At 37.0% G+C, this 24,409-nt stretch overlaps 1 protein-coding gene across 1 annotated transcript in view; it reads right to left on the minus strand.

The window, feature by feature from the left end:
• The window catches only part of CNTN6 (contactin 6), a 320,429-nt gene that overhangs the window by 255,591 nt on the left and 40,429 nt on the right, over positions 1 to 24,409 (minus strand). The window contains exon 2 of the mRNA NM_001191459.2: positions 775 to 910. Coding sequence (NP_001178388.1) covers positions 775 to 829 — 55 coding nt within the window. The 5' untranslated portion in view covers positions 830 to 910. The remainder of the gene's footprint in view (positions 1 to 774; positions 911 to 24,409) is intronic.

Consider the following 24,409-nt stretch of genomic DNA (forward strand, 5'->3'; position numbering starts at 1 on the left):
CTAGGTCCCAGATGATGCAGTAGCTTAACCACAGATGTAAAGCACTCAGGCAAAATCAAAAGAATAGGCCAGTTGAGCCTACTTAAAATTGCCCATCTATATATTTTTCAACTAAATACATGGTTATGTGTTATTTTCATCCATTCAGATTTGTGATGGTTTGTTGCATGACAAAAGCTATCTGATACACAGACTTCATACATAGGGTGAATGAAAGAATGTATCATTAACATGGATAGGAAAAAAACTCTAAACTTATTCTACTTCTGATATGACACTCTATATTACTTTATCTTCTATACTGATATAGCTTTAATCCATACCAAATTCCAAATTTGAAGAAAATATATATATTTCTATTTTAATTTTTAAAGACCACTCTAAAGGAAACAAAAAAATTATTCTTCATTGTTTATTGATGACAAAATTTACTTAATCACATCCTTTTACTATAAAAATTTCATACTTGACAATTTATAACTGAAATCATCTTAGTTCTGTTTAAAAATGGCACTTGATTAATTTTTTTTAAGGATTAAACTCTATATTACCCATAGAGGTTACCTTCAAAATTTTATCATTTAGTTATTTAAATAGTGTAAGTATTAGATTGGACAAAAAGTTCTTCTGGGTTTTTCTGTAAGATGTTATGGGAAAACATGAAAGAACTTTTTTGCCAACCCTATATTATGTATTTGAAAATTGCTTCACCTGTAGAAAAAATAAAATGCCAATAGATTATCAATCAGAACTCATAATAATAGAACTCTTTACCTGCGGAAATGTTTATGAGTGACATCAGAATTACCAGTTTCCATAGCAACCTCATTTCCACTTTCTAAGGTCAAAATTTCTCCCATACAATCAGCCGGAAAGAAAATGTCTATCTTCCAGTCAGTATTTCAAGAGTCTGAAAGAAAAAGAAAATTGTCATGAAATGACAAATGCAAAAATATACATATTCTTACGTATATATAAATTGTTGCATACTGGCTCAAATTCATATTTAAATATTATTAATCTAAATAAGGTAACCTAAAAGTCTACTTTTTACATGCATGTATAATTTGCAAAGTTTTCATAATTTCAGCTCATATTCCCATAATTTAAATTCATACCTTAGATATACATTACATTTGCTATAAAATTTTCTATAGCAGTTAATAGGCTGAAGTGCAGTTCAATTGATTGTATTCTTGTGGATGAAAACTTTCATGAGTATAATTTTAAATTTGACTTTTTAAAATGTTAGAGAGGTTTAAAGACATATTAAATCAACTCCCACAATTCTGTTGGTGTCTTTTACTTTTTATTTTATACCATTAGGAATAAGGTAAAATTTTGCTTTATCTTTTATATAACAGTGACTTTACACATTTCATGGATTGTTTTTTAATCAGTATTATTGAGAATATACTCATTGAGAAGCATTATCTTTACTAGACCTAAAATTAATATTTTGCTAAAACTTCTGTAGAATTCAATTTCTGGAAATATTATGTGTAGAGTGTGAGATATACTTTTTTTATTCAATAACATCATAATTTTCTTTAATTTATTTTGACATTTAAGCTTTCCAGTGATAAATGAAATCAAGATAATAGTTTGGTTGGCCTTTATTCAAAAAGTGAAATTTAGTAAGCAGCTCATAAAGCTCATAATCTCAAAAAAGTGTAGAATGAACTCATCTAGGTCATATTTTGATAAAATCATTATATATCAAATGATAGGACCCTTTACAACTTTTAACCTAGTGGAAATATATTTTCTTGCAACTTCAAATATCTCTTGGAAGTATGTGGATTTTAAGTGTAAATAATAAAGTTTTGATCATTTTCTGATATATTTTTAAATTTTAAAAATCTTTAATTTCTTTCTGTTACTAGTTACTTTGACATAAACACAAACCATTGACTATATTCTAAGTCTTTATAAAATCTAAATTAAATGCTTTCAGATTTAATCAAGGAATAAAAATCAAAAAGAAAATAAGCAGTATTCAGACCAATATGCTATGTTGAGTTGACAATGTCCTTCCAGAAATTTTCTCATATCTTACATCATCTTTCATTCTCTTTAACACCAGAAGTTCCAAACTCTTAACATCTCACATTTAAGTGAAATTATACTCTATATTCTTTGGAAGGAAAGTTATGACCAACCTAGATAGCATATTCAAAAGCAGAGACATTACTTTGCCAACAAAGGTCTGTCTAGTTAAGGCTATGGTTTTTACAGTGGTCATGTATGGATGTGAAAGTTGGACTGTGAAGAAAGCTGAGCGCTGAAGAATTGATGCTTTTGAACTGTGCTGTTGGAGAAGACTCTTGAGAGTCCCTTGGACTGCAAGGAGATCCAACCAGTCCATTCTAAAGGAGATCAGTCCTGGGTGTTCTTTGGAAGGAATGATGCTAAAGCTGAAACTCCAGTACTTTGGCCACCTCATGCGAAGAGTTGACTCATTGGAAAAGACCCTGATGCTGGGAGGGATTGGGGGCGGGAGGAGAAGGGGACGACAGAGGATGAGATGGCTGGATGGCATCACTGACTCGATGGACATGAGTCTGAATGAACTCCGGGAGCTGGTGATGGACAGGGAGGACAGGGAGGCCTGGCATGCTGCAATCATGGCGTTGCAAAGAATCGGACGTGACTGAGCAACTGAACTGAACTGAACTGATACTCTATATCTATTTATTCATTTCTATTTTTTCAAAAAACATTTATTCATTTATATTTACTCTCTGCCAGACATCAGGTACCTTGGTGTTAGTAATGAATCTAAAACTCTTCATTTCACCCTTGAGATCTTACATTTTATAAGAAAAACAGCAAAATCAAGCACACACACACTGATAGATGTGGTAAATATGGTAATACTTGGCAGAAGATAAGTGCCATCTATGAGATCTATGAGGTGATGCTCAAGTAGTGTGTTTGAACTGAGACTTGAAAAACAAGAAGCTCTTAGCCAGGCAAGTGCATGCATACACATGAGGAGGGCATGTAGGAGAGCAGGGATTAAGGTAGGTAAAATGAGGAAGGAGACTACTAGCTGTCTAAGCAAAAGGGAAGGAGTGTGAAAAGTCCTGAAGCAGGACTGAGTGTGCATTTTCAAAGACCTTAAAGAGATTTCGGTGCTATTCAGAAGGACAGTGGCATGAGACACGGTTGGAGAAGGACAAAGAGGTTAAACTATTCAAGGCCTATGGACCATGTTGACAAATATGGATGTTGCACTTTCAAATCATAATTGAGGATTTGAAGCAGGACATTTACATGATACTAACATCATTCTGGCTGATATGGAGAATAGAAAGGGTAGAGTAGAAAGTAAAAACTTATAATTACCAACTTATTTGATGGACATCATTAGTTTCTCCAATCAAACAATTCATTCTTCTCTTCTTCTGATAAAAACTCTGTCTTTATGCATGTATTTATTTTATTTATCTATTTATTTCCTTTTTTTTGGAGGAACCACCTTCCTATACATCGTCAGTCCATATAATGAAAGTGAGATTTCCTTCATCTCCTAGCTACAGGGATGAAGATATGACCAGGGCTGTGTCAATGAGGAATCCATTCCCCTGGCTACAGTGTTTTGTAAAAGAAGGGGGATGTAGCCTAAGCCAAACTAATGACAACAAAGCCAATGATTTGTCAATGATATTACAACAACTAAGATGCTAAGACTTAAATCTGTTGATCCAGTGTAATATAACATTTTGCAAGTCATATCTTCACCCAGTTTAGAAGGCATGGCTAAAAGCTATCAATTCCCCTTAGCAGAAAATTTACCGAGTCCCTGCCCCAATTTCTTCCCTTCTCAAGCTCTGACACTTCTGGATTATAGTGCATACAAACCCAATTTTCAGAGATCTCTAGCTACCTAACAATCAGGAATGACCCTTCTTCCTAAGGCTGATGGAATTATTCAAAATAATCCCATGGAAGCCCTCGAAATATAGCTAACCCTATCTCATTTGCTGCTCTTATCTTGTCCACACCTAAGTCCCAGCTTGCTTTTATCCTGTCCCTAGGGACATTTCCCTGTGTATTCCTTCTCTTATTTGGATATGTAGGAAACAAGAGTTTTGCTTCACGTATCTGGGTGTTATTATGTTCTAAAGAACCTATAGTCACACCTGATATCATGAAATGATGAAGTGCCTCACCAAGTTTAACACCTGGAATTCTCCAATGTCAATGAATAAGACAAAGTTTTGTCTAATCATTTGTGCTGTATTTTTGTCTCTTGCAAACAAAAACCTGACTAGTAAATTCATTTTTTATCCTGAATTAATATAATGTTTTTCCTAAAGACCCCAGAGCAAACTGACGTGATGCATACCCTTTGAGCATTGTATTTATCAAAGACTCCATTATATTGCCAGCATTTTCATACCTTATCTTGAAGATAAAACCAGATACAATACTAGCTCATAATACATGGTTTGGTATGTAATATAGAGCTCATGGGTATTCAGTCAGTATTTGTTTGGTTTGTATTTGACAACTAACCAGTCTAGTATTATAAAGAAAAAGATTAAACTGGAAATCTAAAGACACTGCTTATAGTGTGGCCTTTCTCTTAACCAGCTTAGTAATTTTGGGTGTTTCATATACAGTAACGATGACTGTCAGCTTCCTCTTACGAAAATTGAAGATTTCGACCTAGAGATCATCCTTAAATGTCTTCTAGCTCTAATAATCTAAGATTGTTTGATTTAACCTGGTGTATAATTTTGTAGCAAATATTGCCCTTTACCATCTGATTGCTTATCAACATCCTGTAATGAGGGCAAAGCCCAGGGGATAGTTTATTTAGCAGTGCTCTATAAAGATAGCCTAAATAGCTAATATTTATGCATCACTTGCCATTTGTAAAAGTTCCATTTGTAAAAGTTTAAATTACCTGAGGAAGGAGAATACACTGGCTCAATCAGAACAATCCAGATAAGAAGGGTCTGGTTATTTACTCACAGCAAAATGGGGTACATATATTCAGTAGAGAAAAATTATGCTGGGCACTGATACACAGAATAGCCACAGGAATTATTTCTAGGTTCTTAGAATCCTAAAGATTGCTCGAGGCAGAATAAAGGAGGCCTGTGTTTAAACTCAAAAGAACTTTCTGAAGTTCTAAAAAAAAAAAAGGTTTCAAAAATGCATTACAAGCACATTGTTTTAGATGAGGTTTATAAACCATGCAATCTTTTAAATATCATTTTGGCCTGGAGAAGTGGGTGTCGTGGTTCCTAACACACCTGCTAAGGTTGTTGTTCTATTATTACTGGCAGACTTATCTCCTCCAGACTATATGTGTTTCTTTTTCCTCCCCTGAAATTCCTTAGGGCAAAAGTAATCATTTCAAACACTTCAACACAAGAGTATGCATCGGTCCACAATCAGTTTTTCAAAATTAAAAAAATATATATATATATCTCTGAAAGTTAAAATATCTTTGTAAGTTGAATGGCAAAACTAAATTTGGTGGTAAAACCTGTACTGAATTAATGTGACATTGTTTAGTCTGTTTCCAAATTAGCATGAATACTTAGGTTTTGCTGCTAAACATGGTGTTGGTGGTTGACAGAGTTGTTGCCCACTGAAGGTATTCTAAATCCACGTAAATTTGCATTACATTGCCTTTCTAAAGACTAGGGGTCACAAAACTGAAGTCAGCTGACCAAATTCAGTCTTCTGTCTGCTTTTGTAAATAAAGTTTCACTGGAATGCAATATACCTATTTATTCATGCACTGTCTATGATTGCTTTTGTGCTACAAACGCAAATTGAATATGCCAGAAACCATATGGTCTCCAAACCTGAAAATTTTGACTGTCCAACCTTTTATAACTTTAGAATTTCTGGAAGTTCTGTTGCTGATCTTTTATCTAATACATTCTGAACTCTAAAAAACATTTGATTATAAGAATTTCAGGTACAGAAATGTGGAACTCTGTTTCTCTAACTCCATGTATATGTGTTCAGCAAAAATTATACATGTTTAGCAGGAAAAAAAAATAGGTCTTGATTTTGAAGTAACTCTGAACTGTATCTTGCCTTTAGCAGATCTTTAGAAGGATCTCTTCTTACCATGTGTTTCAATCATCATCTGACCTTAGAAAGTAGATGAGAGAAGAATTAAGAGATGATTGTTGTGACTGTGAGGTTGTGCCTAAAGATGGTTCTTCTTTTTCTTTTTAAAAAATATTTATTTACTTATTTTAGTTTTGGTTGCATCAGGTCTTAGCTGTGGCATGCAGTTTCCTTCTTTGTGGCACTCGGACTTCACTCTAGTTGTGGGGCACAGGCTTCAGAGCACATGGGCTCTGTAGTTGTGGCTTGTGGACTTAGTTGCTCCCTGGCATGTGGGATCTTAGTTCCCTGATCAGGGATTGAATTCACATCCCCTGCATTGGTAGGCAGATTCTTAACTACTGGGCAACCAGGAAAGTCCCCCAAAGACTGTTTTTAACCCACACAACACAAATAGTCCTTTAGTTTCACTCAGATAAGTCAATTTTTAAAAAAGTAGAAAGCGATCACTGAATCTATTTCTTGCCATGAAACCATTCAACTGTCTATGAGTGTGATACAAATGCTAGTAAACCGGGATTGACTAGGAAGCATTGGCTAGACTTTAGGCAATAGAGTAATTCTGGGAGGTTGTTGCCACGTTAAACTGTGGTGTGCCCAACAGACATGGGAAGCAATGGGTGTAACCAAAAGAGAGATGGAATGCATCCCTGATCTTTATCTTTTACAAAAGAGCTTTCTGACTTCTCTTTGCACTGAGGACTGGTGACATATGGTTAAATAAAATGGCGTGTGTATGTGCACGTACGATTTGAAACAAGCCTTTGAAAGGGGCTTAAGAAGGATTGTGCTTGGAACTCAATGATTAAACTTATAAGCTACAGAGAACACCCAAGACACATCTCATTGAATGACAAAAGGAAAATATGGGTAGTCATTCTTGTCTAAAAAAACTTGATACTCTTCAATATATGTGGATATATCTATGTGACACCAGTTTGAGTGATTAAGAATTATGTTCATTAGTATATACAGTTTATAGAAATCTTCAGGTCTATTACATATTGTACCTGTACAGTTCTTACCCCTTTTGCATTCAGTTCAGTTGCTCAGTCCTGTCCGACTCTTTGCGACCTCAGGGACTGCAGTCCATGGACTGCAGCACACCAGGCTTCCCTGTCCATCACTAACTTCTGGAGCTTACTCAAACTCATGCCCATTGAGTTGGTGATGCCATTCAACCATCTCATCCTCTGTCATCCCTTCTCCTCCCTTTTGCATTAACTGAAATTATTGTCTCACTTTGGTAGTAGGAAAAAGAAGCTACTGCTAACTGGCTTTGGTGATCACTGTAAATGCAGGATAATAGAGTGAGCAGTGGAGGAATATTACTTAAAATATTGGCCAGTTTTTCTCTGTGTGTCTCAATTGTGTTGCTTTAGTATGAAAGGAAATCATTGTTGCAAGTGCATTACTCTTAAGGGACTTTATTCTTTCTGTATTTACAGCAGTATTCCTTTGATGTTACAGAATTTTGTAGCAGAGATTAAGATCCATTTTCAGTTGGCATGTTCATCATCAAAACAAATGTGCTCAGCACTAATTGCCCTTTTGTTTTTAATTGACCAGTTAATTAACTATATTAGATAAATTAAAAATCCCAAGTCCATTTGCTTCAGGTAGCCCTACTGTTTTATTTCACTGTGATAACAATCTATGGCCAGATAGAAGGGAAGATGCTTAATAATTTTAAAACAGATTTCCAACCTCAGCATTCATGGAGTTATTTACTATCAAGCTAATCAATAATAAATTAAAAATTGAAATATTTATGATCTAAAAATCTGATTTAGACTAGGGAAACTCCAACTCCCATTAAGTCAGGCAAAGTAGCAAGATAAATCATGCCATCAGAGTCTATGTTTTCATAATATAATGCTATCGCTTATGATAATTGTTATGCTGACTCTCAAAATAGGTAATCATAATAGATGATAGATTAGTAGAAAGATATAGCACAGTGTGATTAATGCAATGGGAGAAGAAACATTCCTTCTTTCCTTAGAGGAGACATGATTACATGTTAAGTTGTTAACAGAATGGAATACATGCAAATACATTTGTTATGACAATAGTTGGAATCATTTCTACGTGTTTTCTGATTAGAGCAACCAAGCTGTAGAACTTAACTTAGTCATCAATACAGTCTATCTCATATGCCTTGTGCTTGCTGAAAGAGATCTGTGTGAAGAAATTAGTTTTCTAACTGATAAGAGACCATACTTTCAATTAATTTCAGAACTGAAAGAACATACAGATCTTTCTTGACTTACAATGAGGTTATGTCCCAATAACCCCAACATAAGTTGAAAAATATGTCAACAATGTGTTCAATACACTTAGCCTACTGAGCAGCACAGCTTTACCAAGCTACCTTAAACATGCTCAGAACACGTACATAGCCTACAGTTGGGTAAAATCATCTATCACAAAGCCTCTTTAATAATAAAGTGTTGACTATCTCTTGTAATATGTTGAATACTGTACTAAAAGTGAAAAACAGAAAGGTTGTAATTGTATCAGTTGTTTATTTATGTGATGGGGTGACTGACTGGGAGCTATAACTGCCCAGTATCATAAGAGAGGAGCCTGCAGTTTACTGCTAACCTAGAATATCTAAGTCAAGTAAAGTTGAATTTGAAACATAATACATCAGGGTCCACCTGTATATAGATACCACTTTCATAGGTGAGGAAACTGAGGCCTCAAAGAGGCAAATAGTCCTATAAAGTTTATGACCTAGAATGAGACCTGAGAGCAGATCCCTGAGAGAGAGTCCTGCCTACTGTACACCCCTCTTGATCTGTGACACTGGGCATGTCACCTTAGTAAAGGTTCAGCCTCTGTGAATCTGTTTTCCTAACTGAAAATGCAGGTAATTACATCTTATAGAAATGCTCTCAGTGTTTCTTTTGATCAGAATAAGAGGATCTGGGTGGGTGATAATGTAGTTTGGAGGATTTGTAATGTCAACTCTCATATTCGAAATGGTGACCAGAAATGTTTGTTGTTCAGGCAAAACTAAGTTTACTAGGCTTAGTTTAGAAAAGGAGAGTATAACTTGACATAATATCAGTACTATCTCAGAAGGGAAAGTTATGGGTGATATTTATTGGATTTTATGTCCTGAGCTGAGTGACTTGAAGGTTGATCTTGCAAAAGGAGGAACTGACTAGAAATAGGCAGAGCATATGGTGTAATAACTATAGATGGATGGGTGCAGTGACGTAAGACTCTTTGTAGGTGTTGATGTTGGCCTTGAAATGAAAGTTTTATCCTATAGAAGTGATTACTTTCTGAAGCAAATAACTAAATTACTTTTGCTTTCAGTATAATTTAACATAGAGATAGGAAATTACACAAGTTTCAGTTCTCAGTAATGAGTTGAGTAATAAGATGTATTGATTGCTAACCAGCCACCAAAGCAGAAGTTGGGAAACTTTTTCTGTAAGGAATCAAATAGGAAACAGCTTTCACTTTTGCAGATCATTTGGCCTCTGTTGCCACTAGGAAACAGGACTGTTGTAGTGCAAAAGTGGCTATATAGACAAGATATTAACAAATGGGAGTAGCTGTGTTCTGATAAAACTTTATTTATAAAAGAGTAATGAAATATAGCATTTAATCCAAGGCCACAGTTTGCCAACCTCTGTCTAAAGAATGGCACAGAGAGAAGTTTCTAGTGGGAAGTTATTAACCCAAGCCTACTGAATATTTGATTAATTTCTGCAACGTCAGGAAGCTGGAGGGGATAGTGAATATATGGATAATGAATATATAAGGCAGCAAAACTCAGAAACATCTTGATTAAAACAAACGGAGTGTAATCATTTGTTTCATTCTTTTTAATCCAAATATCTCTGAATTTTGCTACCAATAAATATTTACATATATGATATACCATTATGTACAAGCTAGAATCAAAATTTCTGGGAGAAGTATCAATAACCTTCAAGAAAATTAGAGATACCATGGGAATATTTCATGTAAAGATAGGCTCAATAAAGGACAGAAATGATATGGACTTAACAGAAGCAGAAGATATTAAGAAGAGGTGGCAAGAATACACAGAAGAACTGTACAAAAAAGATCTTCACGACCAAGATAATCATAATGGTGTGATCACTCACCTAGAGCCAGACATCCTGGAATGTGAAGTCAAGTGGGCCTTAGGAAGCATCACTACATACAAAGCTAGTGGAGGTGATGGAATTCCAGTTGAGCTATTTCAAATCCTGAAAGATGATGCTGCACTCAATATGCCAGCAAATTTGGAAAACTCAGCAGTGGCCACAGGACTGGAAAAGGTCAGTTTTCATTCCAATCCCAAAGAAAGGCAATGCCAAAGAATGCTCAAACTACCCTACAATTGCACACATCTCACACGCTAGTAAAGTAATGCTCAAAATTTTCCAAGCCAGGCTTCAGCAGTATGTGAACTGTGAACTTCCAGATGTTCAAGCTGGATTTAGAAAAGGCAGAGGAACCAGAGATTAAATTGCCAGCATCCACTGGATCATGGAAAAAGCAAAAGAGTTCTAGAAAAACATCTATTTGTGCATTATTGACTATGCCAAAGCCTTTAACTGTGTGGATCACAATAAACTGTGGAAAATTCTGAAAGAGATGGGAATAGCAGACCACCTGACCTGCCTTTTGAGAAACCTATATGCAGGTCAGGAAGCAACAGTTAGAACTGGACATGGAACAACAGACTGGTTCCAAATAGGAAAAGGACTACGTCAAGGCTGTATATTGTCACCTTGCTTATTTAACTTCTATGCAGAGTACATCATGAGAAACGCTGGGCTGGAAGAAGCACGAGCTGGAATCAAGATTGCCGAGAGATATATCAATAACCTCAGATATGCAGGTGACACCACCCTTATGGCAGAAAGTGAAGAGGAACTCAAAAGCCTCTTGATGAAAGTGAAAGAGGAGAGTGAAAAAGTTGGCTTAAAGCTCAACATTCAGAAAACAAAGATCATGGCATCTGGTCCCATCACCTCATGGGAAATAGTTGGGGAAACAGTGGAAACAGTGTCAGACTTTATTCTTTTGGGCTCCAAAATCACTGCAGATGGTGATGGCAGCCATGAAATTAAAAGACGCTTACTCCGTGGAAGGAAAGTTATGACCAACCTAGATAGCATATTAAAAAGCAGAGACATTATTTTGCCAACAAAGGTCCATCTAGTCAAAGCTATGGTTTTTCCAATAGTCATGTGTGGATATGAGAGTTGGACTGTGAAGAAAGCTGAGCGCCAAAGAATTGATGCTTTTGAACTGTGGTGTTGGAAAAGACTTTTGAGCATCCCTTGGACAGCAAGGAGATCCAACCAGTCCATCCTAAAGGAGATCAGTCCTGAATATTATTTGCAAGGACTGATGTTGAAGCTGAAACTATAATATTTTGGCCACCTGATGAGAAGACCTGACTCATTTGAAAAGACCCTGGGAAAGATTGAAGGTGGGAGGAGAAGGTAATGGCAGAGGATGAGATGGTTGGATGGCATCACTGATTCAATGGACATGAGTTTGAGTAAACTCTGGGAGCTGGTGATGGAAAGGGAGGCCTGGCGTGCTGCAGTCCATGGGGCTGCAAAGAGTTGGACACAACTCAGCAACTGAACTGAACTGATAGGATATCTATGCATAAGTTTATATGCATATGCATAAGTTTAACAAGAAGCCGGTTTTCTTCTCTTTTACTCTTTTTGCTCCTTCATATATTTCAAAGTTAAAAAAAAAAGAACTAAACAAAGCAAGAACATTTATAACAAGATACTATTGAAACTACTATGTGCATGAAGTACTTTCTTTTGTTTGAGGGAAATATTAATAAGCTTATTTGGGTGTAGTAATAGAGCATTAGAGGGAAAAAATTATTTCTTTATGTGCTTAATTAAGAAAAACTGGACTGTGGGGAAAGTTTTCTTTTTTCCTGCTTTACTAAACTAAACTTGTCAAATTAAAGAAAAACAAGCAAAACAGATGGGTATAGTTCAAAACTATATCTAATCTAATAAGATGGTATTTAAGAAAATATATATTAAGTCTTAGGTTTTAAAACTGATATACTTATTCAGAATAGGAATGTGGAGTGGGGGAAAGTGACTTCATAATTTCAAATTAAAAAATAAATGCAGCATGGGGTAATTTTAAGGTCAGCGTTCAGTAGTTTTGACACAGTTGCCAAAATCAGATGTAACTGAGGTTGCATTAATAAAAGCATATTGTTCAAAACAAGGGAGGTGCAACTTCTGCCTTAACCCTCACCTGAGCTTGTATAACCACATAGAGGGATTGTATTCTCTCCTGAGCATCATGGTTTAAGAGGAATTTTGACAAATTGAAAGCCTCTCCTAGGGAGCAGGGTGAGGATGATGAAGTAGCTGGGAGCTTGTGAGGGTCAGTGGAGAGAAATGAGTATGTTTAGCCTGGGGAAGAGAGGATTTAGTAGGCAGAGAAGAGCCATCTTCAAATATTTGAAGGGCTGTCTTGTGGAAGAAGGATTAGACTTATTATTTGTGTCTCAGGAGACCAGAACTGGGACCAAAGGGTAGACATTTCAGGGCAGCAAATTTCAGCTTAGTATCAGCCCAGAGCATTTTAACAAGTAGAATTGTTTATCCAGTGTTTAAGTGCACTGGCTTTGAAACCTAGACATTCTGGGTTTGTATCTCAAAACCTACAGACACTTAATAGCTTTGTGACTTTAGAGGAAGTGAAATACCCTATCTGAGCCTCAGTTTTATGATAATTACAATGAAAAAAGTACTATCTACTGCATGAGGTTTATATAAGGCTTCAATGAGATTGTGCATGTAAAGAGTAAAAGTGCTTTCTCCATGAGATGTCACATTCATCATGACTAGGCGTATAGAAGGAACAGCTAGATGACAAATTCTCTGGGATATTATAGAGGACAATTTGGCATTGAGTAGAAGGTTAAACTAGATGACCTCTTAAGCCCTTCTAAACTTGTAGCTTTTTATTTATATAAAGAGCAAGAAGCTGAAAATCCTCTGTACCAGGAGTCATTAAGTGGTGGTCCAAAAGCTGGATTCCCCCAGAAGAATATTTGAAAGTTGGGAAACTGAAATAACAATGAACATTCTGGTTTTTCTTTATGTATCTGAAGACTTGGCATCACTGAGTTCACATTTCTATATACAAACAGCATCTTTAAAAAGACATTAACAACAACAAGCATCAGGAGTATTTGACCCTTTAATGGTATTTGCCTTAGTTTAGACAATCAGACCCAGTTTGTCTAAGATCCAAGCCACTACAGTTTCGTATCACCTGCCTAGTCTCTGAAGGCAGCGTATTTGCCATCTGTGTCCTACATCAGCTACGTGAGACATCTGGAAGCAGTCCTTTTGGACTATATGACAGGACAGAAAAATAGGAGATGGAAGAGAATGACTGGGAGATCAGCAGGCTGTCTGAAAGGGCACGTTAATAGCTATAGTATTAATAATATCAGTTTTTGAATACTGACCAATACCAGGCTCTAGGGCTTCCGCCCTCACACCATGCTCTATGTCAAGGATTGCATGTACACTGTCTCATTTAATCTTTCCAGCAGTCCTATCACGTGTAAAATGATTGCTCTCATTTTACGGGTGAGGACACTAAAGCTTGGACGTGTAAGAAATTGGATAAAGCGTTGCCAGCTAATAAGTGGCAAAAGTCCCTCATCTGACCACTACCTGTTCGAATCCTAAACCTTGACTTGCCTCCACAATGGCTAATCTTACAGATATTACAATTTTGCCTAAAGCTGATCCTGGGAGATTTGATTCAAGTTTCTGAGCAAACATATTTCTGATAGGAAAGATTTCTTCCTATCAGAGTTGCAAAGGGAAGATTCCACCTTCACTGTGAATAACCTGAACTGTCATGAAGCTATACAGACGGCACTCTGCAAGGTTTGCCAGTGTCATTTTTAGACTTAAGGGGGAAAAAAAGACAGCATGTAGTCAAATACAATGCAAAATGCAAGCTTAAATAAGGTGAACAAGCTCTTCCCTGCAGGATTTCTCAGTGTCTCTATTCTTCTAATGTCCATTATAGAATCTAAGGGGAAGGGTATAGTATATACTGTTCTTAGACTTCTATGATCCTGGGACTCTATTTTCTGCAGTGCTTATCCTACAGTGAATTGATGCTCTATGGAACACAGTCCAGGAAAACCTAGAAGGAAAAGAGCCCTGGACCAGAAATGCAATGATATTAAAATCCCAGCTCTGCCAACAGCTAGCAATGTAATCTAAGACTTGTAACCTCTGATCTTAGGTTGCGAGTATTGGGACCGTAATATCTGTCCTACTGACTCCTCCAAATTTTTATAAGGATCAACTAAATCAAGGATTTAAAAGAGCTCTTTAAATGGAAAGAAACTCACGATACACATAAGGGATTAAATGATTAATGTTTCTCATTCCTGCATAGCTGATCAGGGAAACTGGCTAGATTTTAATCACTTTCATGCCAATCAGTTATTTTCTGATCACACACAATAGCTTATCTTTTTTGAAATGCATGGACTTGTGAATTTTCTGTCCTATCTGGAAAGAATTATGAAAATATACATATTGTTATGAACACATTAAATCTAAGCAATTGTAAGCTCTTTGCTGAGAAGCAACACCCTTTCTTCCAATGCTATCCATTAAGGAAGGAGAGGGAAAAATATAGTGAGCACTCAAAGCAGGATGTACACTGATTCCATTCTGTTCCCTTTGGCTAAGGTTCATGGTCCCCAGCCCCTGGACAATAGGACCTTTTGCCTTCTCTTCCATCAACCTGTCCCCTGATATGTGCTCCCACTGGCAGTCCTGACCTCACAGAAATAGGAGTCAACTCAGGAGGGAAAGGCAGTTGCCTGTCAACACTGTTGCTGTAAAACTCTGGGAAATTCCTCTGCTATTGAGAGGCTAGAATTTGTAAAATAATAAAAATAAAAAGGAGAGAGAAAAAGACAACTCATTTGACAAACAAGGAATGGCATTGCACCTTAGTCTCTTAAGTGCCCATTCCCTGGCTTTTTGAAATTTCAGAAATGTGAATTAAGCTTTTTGTGGAGAGTGTGTTACCCTTGCTAAATACATGGTCCCCAAGAGCAAAGATGCTGTGGCCTGGAACATGGGGGACAGACATTCCCAACCCTTTGCACATTCTTTAGCCTTTGATGATGGCGTTTGCAAGCTATATATGTGTGTGTGTATGTACGTGTATATATATGTGTGTGTGTGTGTGTGTGTATGTGTATATATATATATATATATATATATATATATATATATATATGTAAAAATTGCCTGCTGGCCTGATGATACAATCCTCCAAGGGCAGAGTATTACAATATTATCTCAGATTTCCCCCAAGCCATGCCTGTCTCCTGCCTTCTTACTAACAGGACTTAAACTACCTTCCAGTACCTGGATCTCATGTTTATGTAAATAGTATCCCACTTTTGTAAATTGGTTTATAGTCTGAAAGGTACTTTCTCAAACAAAATGTCTCATTTTGTTTTTTTTAAATCATCAAGAAAAACAAAAAGTGAAGCTCTGACAGATTAACTAACTTTTGGAGCCAGCCAGGCTAAAATGTGCATACTGTTTTAAAAGCATTGTTTTAAATTTTCCACCCTCTAAGTTTGGGTGACTTGGGATGAAACTGTGCTTCTAATTTATATCCAGATCTTGATAAGAGTATTATGAGTTGTAAACAGTGGGGGAGATGTGAAAACCACTCTTAGAGGGAAAAGTAATGTCTTCGGCAGAGCTTCCCAATGGACAGACTGGCCCCATGAAAATGTTGCTGGATCAGGCATCCAAAGAGATCAGAGACAGCCCACCACTGCCTGTAACCAGTCACATAATTTTAGTGAATTCAGTCTGAAGGGAAATTGAAAGGACAACACAGTCATTGACCTGGTGGCTCTGTGAGCTTTTTAAGAGGAAACATTGGTAACAGAGAGTCCATGCTGTGTAGCCAAGTTACCTCGTTTCAATCCAGCCTCTGCTTCTCACTCAGCAATTTGATAACAGGTTACCTAACTCCTCTGTGCTTTCATTTCCTCAACAGCAGTGGCGCAGACGGTAAAGCATCTGCCTGCAATGCGGAGACCCAGGTTCAATCCCTGGGTAGAGAAGATCCCCTGGAGAAGGAAATGGCAACCCACTCCAGTACTCTTGCCTGGAAAATCCCATGGACTGAGGAGCCTGGTAGGCTACAGTCCATGGGGTTGCTAAGAGTCGGACACGACTGAGCGACTTCATTCACTAAAATGGGGATAATAACAGTAGCTACTTTCCATGTTTGAGGTGAGGATAAGTTAATTCAAATAAACTGCTTTGAACAGTATTTCACATGAGGCCAGAGCACACTAAATAATAGCTGCTATTATTATTGTCATTATTGACATTATTAACATTATTAAGTACAAAACAACCACACTTAAAAGATCAGTCATTTTCAAGGATGCCTCTGTCTTTGATTATGCTGGTCCATCTTCCTAGAATTCTCTAATTTTAGTATTTGGCCAAGATGCAATGACCCTTATCCCATGAAGATTTTGATCATATCTTCAAATGCTTTCAATTTCAACTTTTAATCAGTTTATATTTAATGAGGAAATGAATAAAAGATTTAAGGTACACCTGCTTTCCCATAATGCATTTTGCACAGTCTATTTTTCAGGATCATGTGTGTGAGTGTGTGTGTCCTTATACACAAGAGAAATTAAGTTACACTAATCCACAGAGTGAATGCGTGATTGATCGCTATTTATCAGTTAAATGTATTTCAGGGCTGTAATGAGCAGAGGAGCCTGGTGAGTTACATTCCATGGGGGTGGCAAAAAGTTGGACAGGACTTAGCAACTGAGCACACACACAGGCAAAAAGCCATTCAGAAGTGATGATAAATTTTAGAGATATTATTCTCTTTGTTACCTTATAGAATCTAGTACAATCTCCTTGAAAGGTTATACATTAGACCTTTTAAATAAGAGGAATGAAGAGAATTAGGTAGGCTTACCCTGGACTGCCTTCAAGTAACTATAATTCAAACAGTCTAGAATGAGGAATTAAGTGAAAGAAGAACTCTTTTTCACTAAAGTGACTCCAGGCAAGAATGCTATCACCTCTCCTCCTTTTAACATCTTCTTTAGCTTGTCTGTCTAGTATATTATCATTGAAACAACACACCCTTAGGCCTCCAGAAGAGGTGTATATTCAGAAAAAGGCAGGGACTGGATTTTGCATCTGAATCCCCGCTGGCTTAAACTTGGCCTCCCAAGTGTAAAGTGGTACATGGTCGCAACACGTTTTTTGTCTTAGGGGTTGCAAATAGATTTTAAAATGATATGAAGTTGAAAACATATTGATCATGTTGCAAGATGTTATTCAGAGATTTAAAAGTAAAAGATCTATAAGCACAGCTGCATATTTCAAAAGTTTCAGGCCCAGTTTGCTTGTCAATTCCCAGAACACACTAGTTTTTCAAGGGATGTACACATATAAATAAACTAAATGCATACAGAAAATCACATACATCTCTTCTTTCCAAATAGCTTTCCTTCAGTCCACCTGACATAAACTCCCTCATGTCCCCAGTCAGAATGGTATTTTTGGCACAATATTGTTCCTGATTTCTCTATTGCCTCCTGGGCACCTGCCGTTCAAACATCTAATGTGAATTTTCTCATGAATGCCAATGATATATGGCTACATTTTTCCTTCGAACTTTTCATCCCCTAGGCACTCCAAGTACTCTGTGACTACTTCCAAGATATCCATAACTAGATGAATAGCAATTACTTGTAATAGAGGGTGGAAAAGGCAAAGGACATTTTTATTGGTTCTGGGAAGATTTAACTACATTGATACAGCATTTACTGAAAATTCCCATCACCCCAGAGCATGATGAATGGCCACCTCCATCTCAGCTCTGTCTCAGGAGGTTTCCGGGTGCAAAGTGCCCTGAGGTCTTCTTTGCCACACAGAGAAGTTAAGTCTTCATTCATCCTTGCCTGTTAACTTCACTTGAGTTAAGTGAGCAGGCAAGCTTTATTCACTTCCAATTCAAATCAACATAAAGATTTAATTTGCTTCCCTGTCTTCTGGGGCTAATCTCCCTCATTGAACACTCATACTCCCATTAATTCAAGGAGAACAACCCCCTAAGCAGCCTTTGATTAGACTCTGAAGAACTAATTGTGCCTTTGAAAGCTTGCACACAGCTCCCAGCAGCACCAACAAGAACCTCCTTTTGTGTACCCCATTTCCTAGGGCAGAATTGGGTATGAGACATGACTATCAGCATTTATGTGACTAGTGGCAGATACTTCACACTCCACCTACTTCTGAGTTCAAGTGCTAAATTTCTAGAATGCATATTATAGTGCCCCATCTCTTCTGCAGACCTACCATTCACAGGTAGAATGGCAAGACACAACTGCTAAGTGTCAGGAACTTTTATCACATAGGATATAGCAATGCAGACTTTAACAGAACTTAGCTTTATAGAACATCTCAAGGGTCTGCTTCTAATGTTAAAGGGTCCCTCCCAATTGGAAAAAAAAAAAAAAAAGAGTTCTCAATTCCTTTTCTATTCTTTATAGTCTGTGACTTCAATTTATTATTTACATTCAATGAACCTCTTGAGATAAAGTTTTAATAATTAGCTTAATAATAAATTAATTAAGAAAGGATTCATTCCCCCCTCAACTCTAAGCTGAGTTTATAACACCTCTTGTAAACCAGTTTAGAGAAAGATAAAATGATGGGTATGTTGACGCAGAGAGGCAGAGAGTACCCTGTGTATGCATCTTTTCACAAAGGTGAAGTCATTTATTTATCAACAGTACTTTTTTTTTCTGAGTTTCAAGGACTTGAATGCAAAAAGTTTGGTTGGAGAGTGATACTAAGAAATGTGGGATGGAAAGGAGCTTACTCAGAAGAGAATAAACCAGTGAAAGTTTATTATCAGGCCAGCTGTCAGTGTGATCAACTGGATCTCAGTCACTCTGCCATTGCCCTGCTGCTGCTGCTGCTAAGTCGCTTCAGTCATATCCGATTGTGCAACCCCATAGATGGCAGCCCACCAGGCTCCACCGCCCCTGGGATTCTCCAGGCAAGAACACTGGAGTGGGTTGCCATTTCCTTCTCCAATGCATGAAAGTGAAAAGTGAAAGTGAAGTTGCTCAGTTTTGTCCGACTCTTAGCGACCCCATGGACTGAGGCCCACCAGGCTCCTCTGTCCATGGGATTTTCCAGGCAAGAGGACTGGAGTGGGTTGCTATTGCCTTCTCCAGCCATTGCCCGGGCAGTGTTCAATTATCCCAATTGAGAAGTGCAGAAGAGTATTTATCATTTCCTGAACTGTAATTGATTGAGGGTTTTTAGGAGCCTTAACTCTTGGGCAATGTGAGTTTGGCCTGCATAGAGAAAATCATGTTTCCCAGGCTAGAAAATAGTTGGAGATGGTAAGGTTTTCACAGCATTAGCTATTCATCAGAGTGCTTGTGAATCCTGATGGTGGGTATGAGGGTAGGGGATTCATCTGCTCCAATTAAATCTCTGTCATTTATTAGACACTGAATTGTAAATTAGCCTTGAAATAGAATCAGTGACTTTTACAAAAATTGGAATTCAGAAAAGGTTTTTATTACTAGAACACCAAAATTATTGTTACTAATCAATCTTCTTATTTTGCAATTGGCTTTTTCATTAAGTAAAGAGAAGAGAGAGAAGACAGAATATTTAATAGATAAGTCACGCTAAAAATTAAGTTTTGGCCTTTTAAACCAATTTATAAATTCCATATTAAAGAAGTATTTTTTTCCTGACCAAAGGAATTGACTATTTAATAAAAGCAATGATAAAAAATTAAAGAAAGAAAACAAAGTATATTTTATATAAATGAACATTGCCTGATGTAGAAAGTTTTCAAAAGCATGACCTGGGATTTTAAATCAATAACTATTAGAAATTACTTAGAAACTCATATCTAAAATGAATTCATGTACAGTTAAATGTTTGTTACAGTTACATATACCTCCAACAACCATCACTTAGAAAGTGTTGTATGTTTGAACACTGATGCTACAAATTTGCTGGAGTTAAGAAAAGTATCTTATATTTATATAACACTTTTGAATATTAAAATGTATCTCAGTCAGTTCAGTTGCTCAGTTGTGTCCGACTCTTTGCGACCCCATGAATCACAGCACGCCAGGACTCCCTGTCCATCACCAGCTCCCGGAGTTCACTCAGACTCATGTCCATCGAGTCAGTGATGCCATCCAGCCATCTCATCCTCTGTCGTCCCCTTCTCCTGCCCCCAATCCCTCCCAGCATCAGTCTTTTCCAATGAGTCAACTCTTCGCATGAGGTGGCCAAAGTACTGGAGTTTCAGCTTTAGCATCATTCCTTCCAAAGAAATCCCAGAGCTGATCTCCTTCAGAATGGACTGGTTGGATCTCCTTGTAGTCCAAGGGACTCTCAAGAGTCTTCTCCAGCACCACAGTTCAAAAGCATCCATTCTTCGGCGCTCAGCTTTCTTCACAGTCCAACTCTCACATTCTTACATGACTACTGGAAAAACCATAGCCTTGACTAGACAGACCTTTGTTGGCAAAGTAATGTCTCTGCTTTTCAATATGCTATCTAGGTTGGTCATAACTTTTTTTCCAAGGAGTAAGCATCTTTTAATTTCATGGCTGCCATCACCATCTGCAGTGATTTTTGGAGCCCAAAAAAATAAAGTGTGACACTGTTTCCACTGTTTCCCCATCTATTTCCCATGAGGTGATGGGACTGGATGCCATGATCTTTGTTTTCTGAATGTTGAGCTTTAAGCCAACTTTTTCACTCTCCACTTTCACTTTCATCAAGAGGCTTTTGAGTTCCTCTTCACTTTCTGCCATAAGGGTGGTGTCATCTGCATATCTGAGGTGATTGATATTTCTCCCGGCAATCTTGATTCCAGCTTGTGTTTCTTCCACCCCAGCGTATCTCATGATGCACTCTGCATAGAAGTTAAATAAGCAGGGTGACAATATACAGCCTTGACGTAGTCCTTTTCCTATTTGGAACCAGTCTGTTGTTCCATGTCCAGTTCTAACTGTTGCTTCCTGACCTGCATATAGGTTTCTCAAGAGGCAGGTCAGGTGGTCTGGTATTCCTGTCTCTTCAGAATTTTCCACAGTTTATTGTGATCCACACATATTTGGCATAGTCAATAAAGCAGAAATAGATGTTTTTCTGGAACTCTCTTCCTTTTTCCATACTAAGTCAAATGAAAAAAATACCTATGCAGATTAGCTTTATGGAACTTGATGGTACTCAGAAATCTTGAATTATTAAAAGTTCAGTATCTTTCAGTTTGCAATTTGGATATATTTGGGTTCCTAAAGGGAAAATCAGAAATTCTATCATTGTCATTTGTTTGATCAAAAACTTTAGAAACAAACAGCTCCCACAAGTGTGTTGCTAGATCTATAGAAATATGTGTATATGTAGGTGGCTGTTGAATTTTACAAAGAAAAGTAACTAAGTGAGTAGGTAGTGATTTTATTTCCCTGAAATAAGCACAGCTAAATTCCTCAATGCTGAATTCAGTGATTCCATCCCTGGAGGCTTCTCCAAGACAATCAATCACTGACCCATCTTCATACCTCAGTTTTGGTGTAGGCACTGACTCATCTTCTGTATGATGGTAGGAAAGTACTCAGCTTGTTTTATGCGACAAATTGTGGAGTGGGGAGGCAGTTGGACCAGAGGATCTTCAGATTATCCAGATAATGAATTATAGAAGCTGATCTGATGACAAGGAATATTACAGCTGAAGTAAAGTGAAAGTCACTCAGTTGTGTCTGATTCTTTGCGACCCCATGGAGTATACAGTCCATGGAATTCTCCAGGCCAGAAAACTGGAGTTGGTAGTCTTTCCCTTCTCCAGGGGATCTTCCCAACCCAGGGATCAAACCCAGGTCTCCCACGTTGCAGGTGGATTCTTTACCAGTGAGCCACAAGATTAATGGAGATACACAGGATGAAGGTGTTGCCCACCCTGTGTCTTGGCTTCACATGTGATCCTGGCCACTTTAGGGTGTCATGGTGTAGGGACTAATGCACCAAAGGAATCATATGTAACAGAATGTTGAAAACATTCATGATGGACAAGTAACATTGAATGTTGTGGTCTGAAAAGTTATATTGAGATAAAAGAAAGATAATAATTTCAAAAGAGTAAGGTGACTGATTCAGGTAGGACTGAGTCTCTATAATCCAACCAATAAATAAGTTAAACTAACTTAAGGCAGAATCTATAAGTAGCTAAAGGGAAGCCAATTATGTAAATCTGGTTGGTACCCACTTAATTTAGGATATATTTTGTAGACAGCCATTCCCTGCTACAAAACTTTTGAACCACTAGGCCCTGCAGTGTCTGCTCACTTTAATTTCAAAGACATATCCTTTGCTTTCTATTGCTCACAGCTGTTTTTTTTTTTTTTTAAAAACAATCTGTGTTAAATAAATAATTAATTAAAAAATATTTATATGTATGTATACAAACCCACACAAAACTGAGTGGCCACATCAAATATTGAAGTTTTAGATATTGAGACTATCCCTTCGACCATTGCTTTAGCATAACAGAAGACCCTAAAAATTCTGAAAACATAGAAAAGATGCTCTAGTTATATGTTACACTGTCTTTGCCCAGTGGGCAAGAATTCAATCAACAAAGTATATTTAATGCTGAAAATACTTGATATCAAAGTAACAGATTAAAAAGTGAAAATTCAATCAACCTATTGCTTTTGTATACAAGATATCAAAGTAGTTCATTGACTTACAGATTTCCTCTGATTGTGTCAGCTGAATCATATTATTGATTAGTGTTATTTAGCCATAGCCCTGATTAAGTCTCATGATTATAGAGAAATAAAATATAGTCATTTAGAGAGGTCTGTGGCTCATTGGTAAAGAATCTGCCTACCAATGAAGGAGATGTGGGTTTGATCCTCAGGTCAAGAAGATCCCCTGGAGGAAGAAATGGCAACCTACTCCAGTATTCTAGCCTGGATAATTCCTTGAATAGAGGAGTTGCAAAGAGTTAGACAGCACTTGGTGACTAAACAACAACATACATGTGCTTGCATATATATCTGATAGTAGATATAAATACGGATAAACTTTACTTGTAACTTGAACTCAAAGAATTCATGTAATAGGAAATAGATTTGGCTTACAAAATGCAAAGTATCAATCCTTTCAAATTTTCCTTCTTGGGTTCGTTATATAATAATATGGGTAAATTATAATAGAAGTATTTATGTAAAGTAGTAACATCAAGAGAAATTTTTGTTGTGTGGTTGTTGGATAGTTATTATAGAACTGTGCTAGGAGGCTATGTCCTTTAACAAGTAATATTGCTGTATCACTTAGCAGAAGCATTTTTAACTTTTCCACTTAAAAGAAGCATTTTTTAATTTTTCCACTTTAATTGAAAACAGATAAATACTTTAGAAAAGTAAATATTTACAAACTATGTAGTACATAAAAGTACATGAAATATATATACTTCTGATCATTTATATATTATATGTATGTATGTATGTTTATATATGTATAATTTAACATAGTTATGGCACCATGTATATGGTGATGATCTATCCAATAATTAATAGATAAGAGAATTCGGAACCCATGAGAAAGGTATAACTTTTCAGATGACTTTCCCTCCCTCCTTCCTCTGGTTATGTGGGAAGTTCCTAGTTGGTGATGAGAAGAAGAGGCGTGTGGAAGAGACAAAGGAAGAAGCTCTAAATGTAAAGATTATGCAGTCTTTTTGAAAGTCTTTCTCTTCTCTTCTGGATTGACCCAGGACATTGATTGCAGTCCATAAAATTTAGTTTCTGCAACCAAAAAAATCTCATTTAACAAATACTGACTGATGACTTACTACAAGCTCTTCATGTCAGTAATAAAAAGTTGAACAAGACAAATGGCCTGTGCCCTCCTGGAGCTTTTTTTCTAAAGGTGGTGGTGCCAGAGACAATATGAAAATAGGCAGAGCTGTAATAAATAAAGATTGTGATAAGTATGAAAAAAGAATAAAACAGAATACTTAGACAGTAACCTGAGGTGTAATGAGATGAGGAGTCATTCTGCTACTTCAGATAAACTGATTGCTGCTGCTGCTAAGTCGCTTCAGTCGTGTCCGACTCTGTGCGACACCATAGACGGCAGCCTACCAGGCTCCCCCGTCCCTAGGATTC

The sequence above is a fragment of the Bos taurus genome, chromosome 22, assembly GCF_002263795.3.
Source record: "Bos taurus isolate L1 Dominette 01449 registration number 42190680 breed Hereford chromosome 22, ARS-UCD2.0, whole genome shotgun sequence".
NCBI classification, from domain to species: Eukaryota; Metazoa; Chordata; class Mammalia; order Artiodactyla; family Bovidae; genus Bos; species Bos taurus.